Genomic DNA, 10,455 nt, shown 5'->3' on the forward strand with positions numbered 1-10,455 from the left:
AGACTCAAACAGGTACTTTATTATCAGTTTGGTCTTACCCAACTAGCCACCCCCTCAGCCCTGACTGAGGCACTCGGTCTCGCCAACAAAACAACAAAAAAACAAAAACCACCAGAAACACACAGGCTGCTGTGGAGCACAATATTCTCCTGTAACAGATCTACACTGGGGAAGGCGCTGGGCATAAACATGGTCTCAGCCCCTTCCTGACATTTCTGCCCACTCTTCTCAGGTCAGGTGCCCATGTCCAAAAGGCTCCTATTCAATTAGCCCCTTTAATTAAGTTGGCCTCCAAAGATACTCTCCCAGAGTACGACGCCTCTTTACTTACTCCAACCCATATGCAGAGAGCAAGCTGGGCATGTTTCGCCCTAAAAGAGCACGTAGCAAGTTATGGCAGAGACAGAACACAAGTCTTCTGACCCTCCAGTCACTGATCTCCCACCACCACACTGCCTCTGAAGGTCAGAAGGAAAGCTGGAGGCTCTGAGGAAATCTGGTGGCTTCCAGAACACAGACAAGGCCTCCGGTTCAAGACCAAAGACTGAAGAAGTCAAGGTCACAGGCTAGCCCAGGGCTCCCTTCCCAACCCCTAGCCCCTTGTCCCTCCTCACTCACAAGGACAGCAGCAAGGAAAAGCCAGCAATATAGAGATTCCTCTGGGCACGGAAAAGCTTCATGTGGAAGTGTTCCATGGCCCCGGGATTATTCTGCAGGTTCACCTTCTCTGTCACATCATCATACTTCCGGATCTCACGCACAGCATCTGCAGCAGAGAAGAGACGTGAGGGCATTTAACTCCTACTGACATTGGGGTGTCCAGGGAGAGGCAGCAGGACTCAAGGTGACCTCACTTCCATCACATCCGCCACCCCAGTTATCCCCTGTTCTACACACACCTTGGGGGACACCTTCTCAAGAGCTCTGCTCTCAGACCCATTCTCTCCTTTGGTTTTTCTCAGGTCGCTCCCTGGCCCCAGCCTTCACAGACCACAAACCCGCTCATATCAAGGTGCTAACCAAGTCTGAAGTGTTGCTGGCAATGGCCATGGCGCCCCCAACATGCAATTCTGCTTAGCTCAAGTCGGACTGGCCATCAGGTGCCCCAGTGATAAACCAGGGTAATCCCCCACTGAGGAGGTACCAGTGTCCTAGGAGTCAAGACCCTGAGGGCACCTGCCTGCTAAAGACTTGGGCTTTGGGGCACATGGGGGCTCAGTCGGTTGAGCATCTGACTTCGGATCAGGTCATGATCTCACAGTCCGTGAGTTCAAGCCCTGCGTTGGGTTCTGTGCTGACAGCTCAAGCTTGGAGCCTGCTTCGAATTCTGTGTCTCCTCTCTCTCTCTGCCCCTACCCTGCTTGTATGTGCACGTGTGCTCTCTCTCTAAAAAAATAAACATTACAAAAAAAGACTCAAGCTTTTCCATTCCTAAATTTCGTAATGGGTTTTATTATATAAATATTACCCTAAAAATAAATGTTAAGATGTCTACATTACCCAAAGCAATTGGCAGATTGCATGCAATCCCTATCAAAGTACCAACAAACAGCATTTTTCACAGAACTAGAACAAACACTTCTAAAACGTGTATGGAACCACGAAAGACCTGGAATAGCCAAAGCAATCTTGAAAAAGAAAAACAAAACAGAGGTATCACAATTTCAAATTCTAAATTATATTACAATGCAGTAGTAATTAAAACCATATGGTACTGGCATAAAAATAGACACATAGATCAACAAAACAGAATAGAAAATCTAAGAAAAAAACCCACAGCTGTATGGTCAATCTTCCACAAAGAAGAAAAGTATATCCAATGGGAAAAGCACAGTCTCTTCAATAAATGGTGCCGGGAAAACTGGACAATTCTTCATGCAAAAGAATGAAACTGGACCACTTTCTTTCACCATACACAAAAATAAACTCAAAAATGCATTAAAGACCTAAACGTGACACCTGAATCCATAAAAATCCTTGAACAGAGCACAAGCAATAATTTCTCTGACATCAGCCACAGCAACATTTTTCTAGTTATGTCTCCTGAGACAAATAAAACAAAAGCAAAAGTAAACTATTGGGACCACAGCAAAATACAAAGCTTCTGTACAGCAAAGGAAACAATCGACAAAAACTAAAAGGCAACCTATGGAATGAGAAAAGATTAAAAAAAAAAAAAAACTTCAAAGAAAAACCAAAAACTGTCTTATTCTGATTACAAAATGAATGCAAGCTCATAAAAAATTCAAATACAACCTGTATACCTGAAATGTGTAAAGAGAAAGAATCCCATGACGTAATCACTTCCAGTAAGCATAATACGTTGGTCATCTTACCTAAAGCAGTCACCGTCAGCCACGTTACCCTATTTCCTCTGTAACACACACCCTAATCTGATATTATCCTAATTACAGGTTTATTGTCCATCTCCGCTGAATCAGACTACAAACTCCACTAAGGAAGAAATCTTTTCTTCTACATCCAGGCCCTAGCACAGCTCTGGGTGCACAGGGGGCATGCAAATAACTACTGAATCGCCAATAGCCTCTGCTCCTGGGCAGCACTGTTAGACGTAGAGTGCCCCAGTTTACAAATATACTCATATCTGTTTGCCTATTATTGTGGAAATGGAATAACCTACTGCTTTTTCCTCCCTTACCCGAGACATCTTTTTAAAAGCTGGCACATAAAGATCTACCTAGAAAGGTCTGTTAACAGACACCCATGGGAAAGGAGCAAGTTAACACTATATGGACATTGTTTGGTTCTTAATGTCTGGTTCGAGACTGCTTGGGTTTTTTTTTTTTTTTTCCAATTAAAAAAAAATTTTTTTTAACGTTTATTTTTGAGAGAGAGAGTGCAAGTGAGAGAGAGCACAAGCGGGGGAGGGGGAAAGAGAGAGGGGAAGACAGAGATCACAAGCACTGCAGCACAGAATCCAATGTGGAGCTGGAACTCACAAAACTGTGAGATCACGACCTGAGCTAAAACCAAGAGGTGGATGCTTAACCAATTGAGCCACCCAGGCGCCCCGAGTCTGCTGGTTTTTAAGCTGACTTCACATTATAAGAAATGTGCTGGGGCGCCTGGGTGGCTCAGTCGGTTAAGGGTCCGACTTCGGCTCAGGTCATGATCTTGCGGTCCGAGAGTTCGAGCCCGCGTCGGGCTCTGTGCTGACAGCTCAGAGCCTGGAGCCTGTTTCGGATTCTGTGTTTCCCTCTCTCTCTGACCCTCCCCCATTCATGCTCTGTCTCTCTCTGTCTCAAAAATAAATAAACGTTAAAAATTTTTTTTTTTTTTTTAAAAAAGAAATGTGCTCTTTACTGGCATTGCACCCTTGTGTTACATCTGGAACGTGAAACAAGCATTCTCCAACACTGAGCAGGAGTTACAACCAGGACAACAACATACCTATTTGTTATGAACTGTGTGTTCCTGTCCCCCCCCCACCATTCCTATATAACCCCCCATTCCTATAACCCCCAATGGATTGGTATTAGGACGTGGAGCCTTTGAGAAGAGCTAGGTCATGAAAGTGGGGCCCTCATGAATGAAGTTAGTGCCCTTATAAAAGAGACCCCCCCGAGCGCTCTCATCCTTTTTGCCACGTGAGGACAAAACGAGAAGGTTTTATGAACAAGGAACAGGGCCCTCACCAGACATCAAATCTGCCGGTACCTTGATCTTGGACTTCCAGCCTCCAGAACTGTGAAAAATACATGTCTGTTGTTTAAGCCACACAGTCTATGACATTTTTGTTATAGCAGCCCAATCTAAGACATAAAACTTAGGGGCGCCTGGGTGGCGCAGTCGGTTAAGCATCCGACTTCAGCCAGGTCACGATCTTGCGGTCCGTGAGTTCTAGCCCCGCGTCGGGCTCTGGGCTGATGGCTCAGAGCCTGGAGCCTGCTTCCGATTCTGTGTCTCCCTCTCTCTCTGCCCCTCCCCCGTTCATGCTCTCTCTCTGTCCCAAAAATAAATAAAAAAAATAAAATAAAATAAAAAACTTAAAATGTTCATACCCTTGGGGGTGCCTGGATGGCTCAGTCAGTTAGGTATCTGACTCTTGATCTCAGTTTGTGAGATCCAGCCCTGCCTCAGGCTCTGTGCTGATAGTGCAGAGCCTGCTTGGGATTCTCTCTCACACACTCTCTGCCCCTCCCCCGCTTGCAATCTCTCTCTAAATAAACTTAAAAAAATGTTCATACCCTCAGATTCACCTATTCCACCTCTATGAATTTATCCTACATGAACATTTGCATAAATGTGTAATGATACAAGTGCGACTGTAAAGAAAGAATAGAATTACAGCAAAACCATGTGTTAGAATACCACACAATCTTTAAAAAGGATGAGATTGCTGTAAAAAGATATCTAAGACAACACGGAAAACACACAACCAATCCAGAATAACGTGTACTATGATCTGAATCCAATCCCAAGTGGTACGTAATATACGTATATATTTTTGCTGTTTATTTAGAGAGAGACAGCACTAGCTGGGGAGGGGCAGAGAGAGAGGGAGACACAGAATCCGAAGCAGGCTCCAGGGCTCTGAGCTGTCAGCACAGAGCCCAATGTGCAGCTCGAACTCACGAACCGTGTGATCACGTCCTGAGCCGAAGTCAGACGCTTCACCAACTAAGCCACCCAAGACACCCCTGGTACTTGATGTTTTAACAAAGATGTCAGCATGGAAAAATGCTGTGGAGGGGCGCTTGGGTGGCTCAGTCATCCAACTCTTGATTTTGGCTCAAGTCATGATCTCACAGCTCATGTGATTTAGCCCTGCATCAGGCTCTGCACTGACAGTGCAGAGCCTGCTTGGGATTCTCTCTTGCTCCTCCACCGCTCATGACTAGTGCACACGCGCGCTCTGCTCTCTCTCTCTCTCTCTCTCTCTCTCTCAAAAATGTTTTAAAAAAAGGCAGTTCAACAGCTTAGAAGAAGAGAACGAAAAATGCCTGTCGAAACATACAACAAAATACCAACAATGGTTTTCTGTGAGACATGGAATACTGGGGAAGGGGGGGGGAATTCAACTTTCTGGGTTAAACTTCTGGATTTTTAAGAATGTGTTATTTTGTGATTTAAATAACACACATTGGAGCTCCTGGGTGACTCAGTAGATTAAGTGTCTGACTTGATTTTGGCTCAGATCATGGTCTCACAGTTCGTGGGACCAAGCCCTGCATCGGGCTCTGGGCTGACAGCTCAGATTTTCTTTCTCTCTCTCTCCCTCTCCCCCTCTCCCATGCGCACTCGTGCGTTCTCTCAAAATAAACTTTTAAAACAAACACACTTTTCTACACCACCATTTGCATCCAGAAACCCCACCGCCCTAAGGACCACCATAGCCAATGGCAGGGAACAGATGGGATGGAGTGTTAGGCCACACTAGCCCAAGTCATAAAACAGAGTGCTGCCCTCCCTGTATCAGGCCCCTGGACCAGGGCAGCTGACCCTGGAAGTTCATCAAGCCCACCCCCAGCCCCAGCCCTGCCCCAGACCCCTCCCAGATAAGGCTAGAGTCCAGCCAGGGCTGAAGCTATAGCTAGTTATGCCCATCACCTTCCACTAGGATTTCCTGCTAACTGACGTTTATATTTTTAGAGGCCTCCACAGACCTCTCTATGTTACACTTCTTACCGTTAGAGTAGAAAGCAGCCAGTCATCATAGCTAGTGTCTCTCTACAACTTCCAAGCAGTTCCCTGACCTCAAAAAAAAATAGCACCTTTGCCAACTACTGGATTCTGCAAAGGGCCTCCCTGGCCCATCAGCGATGCTAGAAAAGAGAGCACTCGTGGAGCCTGGTGCAGAGGGGCAAGGCCCTAAGGGAGCACCCCAGCATAGCCCTGCCACTCCCATTCTTGCCCCTACCCTACACCCAAAAGCAAAAGCACACACACTCGGTTCCGATCTAAAGTCCAGCTTTTTTTTTAAGTTTATTTTTGAGAGAGGAGAAAGAGAATGAATCCCAAGCAGGCCCCACACTGTCAGCACTGTCACACAGAGCCCAACATGGGGCTAGAACTCATGAAGCATGAGATCGTGACCTGAGCCAAAATCAGTAGTCAAATGCTTAAAAGACGGAGCCACTCAAGCGCCCCTACAGTCCAGCTTTTTAATGCGCAAAGGCTAACGCAGGTATTCCCTACCCACTCCGTGCTCACAGGGAAAGAACCTCGATTGGAAAGAGCTACCTCCTGGGCCCCTGCCAAGTATTTCAAGAGCAGCACGGTTGCATATGAGGGCAGCTAGTACCCACCCTACACCGCTGGGAAGGGTAGGCCGCACCTGGCCTGTTCAGAGGAAGTCCTGCCTGAACATATCCCTTCAGGCCCCAAGACATTAGGAAGGAAATGCCTAATGCTCAGCTAGTGGGTGGAGCCTTGCACATTCCCCCTGAACTACGGCCCCCTGCCCTTCCACCCACTACCAAATTTCTGCCAGAAACTAAGGGAAAGAAGAGCGTTTTGAGTCTAAGCAGGTCACACTCTGGAAACGGGACCGCTGTCTGCAGCAGGGCCCAGCCAATGCTTTCAAGTCCAAATAGGGGGACGTACTGATCACTTACCACAGCGAAACGCACGTTTCACAGCCGGATGAGAACCATACTGATTCCTCTGGTCTCTAAACAATCACACCGCCACCACATCACAAGATGCCTGCCTTCCATCTTAACACCACAAGGCCCCAGGCCCCATCCCCGAGCATGCTCTGGAACCAGCTTATCTTTCAAGCCCTGCTGGTGTGCACCTCAATGTGTTTATAGAACTTCACGGCCAGAAGGACCCAGAGAGACCTGGCCTGACCCATCCAGAGAGATCTGGGATATACTGCCAGACCTCTCAGTCCCCCCCCAAGCCACAGGACGTGGCAGCTAGCTTCCTCCCCAGCCCCACTCCCTTTTGGTAGCTCAGTTCCTTATTCACAGCCTGTCTGTGTGACTCAAGAGCAGTACTGCTTAAACCAAGGTCAACAAGGACCAGCCAGCTTCTCTCGGTTTCAGTTCTGGAATGACCTCAGGAGCCGCCCCAGAAAAGTGAGGTGGCTGTCGTAAAGTGCATAAAGGCTGCTGGTCAAAATAAAGGCCCTGCCGGCAGTCAGCAGCACCCTCTTCCCAAGAGAAAGACAGAAGCACCGAAGTGGTCTCCTCTGAGAAGCTCAACCTGCAGGCTGCCCGTGGCACGGAGCCTTGCAGCAGAGGCCATGCCACGGCGAAGGGTCTGGGCAGGTGGCCGCCCTCAGCCACGGCTCACTCACCGATGACCAGCAGCACAAGGATGACAATGAGAACTACGAAGAAGGTATTGCCGTACATCACCACCAGCTCCACCAGGCGGGACTTGAAAATCTTCTGCCATCTGTGAAGACAAAAAGGCTGAAGAAACAAACACACTTGGGACTCGGGCCCCAGGAACAGAGCCAGTCCCGCACTCTTCTCCAATGGCTGAGTATCTTGAAAAGACTCGGCCTCAGTGGCCTGCAGTGCTCCAATTTAGAACATCTGTTCAAGAGCGGAAAGGAAAAAAAAAAAAAAGGGCCTGTGCACGTATAAAAATTTTCTAAAAAAGCACAATCTTAAACTCTGGTCATCTCTAGGGAAAGAAACAAAACCTTTGTTTGATTACTAAAGTATAATTAACACACGACATACTACCAGTTTCAGGGGCAGGAGAAGCGAAAACCGGACCTTTTGTTGCGTTCCTCTACGTGATATTCAAAACGTTGGCCACACGCACACTTCTTCAAACAGCTTCTCCACGTGACCCAAGTGCGTTCATCTAGATTCCCACCACCCTAGGTTATAGTGAAGCAGACCCAAGACCCCTCTTCGCTTCCTTCCATAAGTACGTAAGGATGTAACTCTGTCACGAAAGCACCTTTGGGAATGGCTAATACAATCACAATGCCATCGCCAGACCTCAAGAAAATTAACAAGAATCCCTCGTTATCAGAGCCAGAGTCCCAAAGTCCAATTGCTGCATTTCTTTTTAAAGCTTCATTTGTTTGAATCTGAACTGATGAGGTTTTGACTCTGCATTTAGTTAGTATTTTCAATTTCTCCTCACCCTCTTCTGTCTTCCTTCCCAGACCACTTTTTGCAGAAATCAGGTTGGTTATCTTACAAAGCTGCCCAGGTCGCAGCTCCAAAAGGGCCTCTGTCTCTGCATCTCCCCCCTGAACTGTATGAAGTGTGAAGAGACTCAGATCTGGCTTTGGCAAAAACATTTCTTAGACAAGGTTGAATACTTTTTATCCCATCAGCGGTCCGTATCTTTCAATTAAAAAGTTTTTTAAAATACCTGTGAAGGGGGCGCCTGGGTGGCTCAGTCCGTTAAGCGGCCGACTTCGGCTCAGGTCACGATCTCACACTCCGTGAGTTCGAGCCCCGCGTCGGGCTCTGTGCTGACTGCTCAGAGCCTGGAGCCTGTTTCAGATTCTGTGTCTCCCTCTCTCTCTGACCCTCCCCCGTTCATGCTCTGTCTCTCTCTGTCTCAAAGATAAATAAACGTTAAAAAAAAAGTTAAAAAAAAAAAAAACCTGTGAAGAATTAGCGTTATTTGTAATTTTCTAATTAAAATCAGAATGTGTTCCCATATTACCTGCAATTAAAAATTAATCTCCAATTAACTCCGAACAGGCCCTCCGTTCTTTAAAAAGAATATGGCTTCACCTCTCACTGGCTGAGTAATGCTCATGAGGCTCCTACACAATGCCAGCGGGACTAGTGAGGAGGACAGGAGTCACCAAATCAACTACAACATGACCCCACGGTGTGTGTCTTCCAGATGCCACACTGCCATCCCCTGAACCCTTGGGGACCAAGGGAAGGCGGAGGGCAGCGTTCCCAGAAACATAACTAGAGACAGCTCTTCCTCCTTTTGGGGCATTCTAAGGCCAGAAGGCAGGGTGCCCAGGGAGGGAATTCAGCAAGACGTGACAAAGCAAAACCGTGTAGAAGGCCGGCAATAGTTATCACAGCCCCTGCCACCCCAACCCCACACGGGTTCTACCTGTTTCCACGTGGCCCCGATGCCGGGGTCTTCCCAGCTTTCCGTACACAAGCTATGGGGCTCGGCGCAGTCACCCTCTTGCTCGCCCGCTTGCTCCACGGGCCTTACCTTTTGGGAGAAATGAAGGGAATGCAGAGCAGCAGCACAGCAAAGACCTCTGCGTAGAGGAAGGTGGCGACTGCAGTCCACTGCAGACTCATCCTGTTGCTAGAAGGTTTCCAGCAGTGAGATGTGAGTTTGTTTCCTGGCAGGACAGAAAAGGGACAGAAGTCGTGAGAGCTGAGCGGCCACTCCTGACCCTCTACCCCAGCATTCCACTCGTTTTCCAAACCAATGGCTGAAACTGGGCACGACTCGGCAGGGACACTTGGCCAACGGCGCCCAAAGGCCTGACAAACTCCCGTTTGCCAGGGCGGAGGTACTTGCTGCCTCCTAGCACGCGCATTAAAAGCCACCCTTCTGGAGAATTCCTTTCCCGGTTGAGTTGGGCACACTCCTTAGGCCTGCCTACCCGAGAAAGCGTTCTGAATTATGATCATGCAGACGAGACAAAATTCTCGACATCCATCGGGCCCTCTCCCTTCCCAGCCAGCTCCGGGGCGGCCGCATCTCGATAACGCACTTTTCCCCAGAGCCGCGGCGTCCCCGCCCCCCAGGGAAACTGGAAGACCCTTCCCTGCCCAGCCTCTGAGCCTTCCCAAACAGGGCCGAAAGAGAACCTGCAGCCTCCCTCCGGGGCTCGAGCAGGGGCTAAAAATGGCCTTCCGACGCCGCGTCTGCCTCCCACGAGGTGGGAGAACTCGAGGTACCTCAGAGAGCCCCGCAGAGCGACTCCTACCGGGCGGGAGTCAGGGCCAAAAACAAACGCAGATCCCGACTAAGCGCCTCATGGCCCCGTCCAAAGAAAGTTCTAGAAAAAGCGGTCTTTTCGGGAACCGGAAGAGCCCCTCTCCTCAGCCCTGGTCGGCCCCAGCGCCCACGCGGCTCGAGACCCGCCCTCCTCCGCGCGCCACGCGCGCGACCCCCCGGGACGCGGCCCTAGCCCGCCACGCCCCCCACAGGCCCCACCCCGGCGGCCCCTCCCCAGGGGCTTCGCCACCGCCCCTCACCCCCGCGGAGGCCCTCAAGCCCCCGGAGCCCAACTGCAGCCGCCGCCCCGACTTCCCTCCCCAGCCCCGTCCCCGCACTCCCGGCTCGGCCGTCGTCCCCACGCCCCGCGGCCCCTCCGCACTACCCGCCGCTGCCCCTCGTCGAAGGCCCGGAGGCCCACGCTCACCGAGCTTCCCACGGCCGACGCACACGCCCCGCCGCCGTCACCAAACGCTCCCACCGCAGCCCTGGCCCCGCCCCTTCCCCCGCGGCCGGAAACCGGAAGCACCCGCCGCGTCCCGCCCCGCTCCCGACCGCACCCAGGCCCCGGCGACTCCGCCCACG

The 10,455-nt window shown here is 49.9% G+C and overlaps 1 protein-coding gene across 3 annotated transcripts in view; it reads right to left on the bottom strand.

Annotated features, from left to right (window-relative positions):
• The window catches only part of BCAP31 (B cell receptor associated protein 31), a 30,272-nt gene extending 19,870 nt beyond the window's left edge, over nt 1–10,402 (bottom strand). Inside the window, exons 1-4 of one of the 3 annotated variants that reach the window (XM_047847475.1) lie at nt 10,298–10,402; nt 9,130–9,265; nt 7,268–7,368; nt 619–766 (exon numbers count right to left, since the gene is read on the bottom strand). In XM_047847475.1, coding sequence (XP_047703431.1) covers nt 619–766; nt 7,268–7,368; nt 9,130–9,221 — 341 coding nt within the window. In that variant the 5' untranslated portion in view covers nt 9,222–9,265; nt 10,298–10,402. The other 2 variants (XM_047847476.1, XM_047847477.1) reach the window with 2 other exon arrangements.
• Nucleotides 10,403–10,455: the final 53 nt, after the last annotated feature.

This window comes from Prionailurus viverrinus, unplaced genomic scaffold (genome assembly GCF_022837055.1).
Source record: "Prionailurus viverrinus isolate Anna unplaced genomic scaffold, UM_Priviv_1.0 scaffold_49, whole genome shotgun sequence".
In the NCBI taxonomy this organism is placed as follows: Eukaryota; Metazoa; Chordata; class Mammalia; order Carnivora; family Felidae; genus Prionailurus; species Prionailurus viverrinus.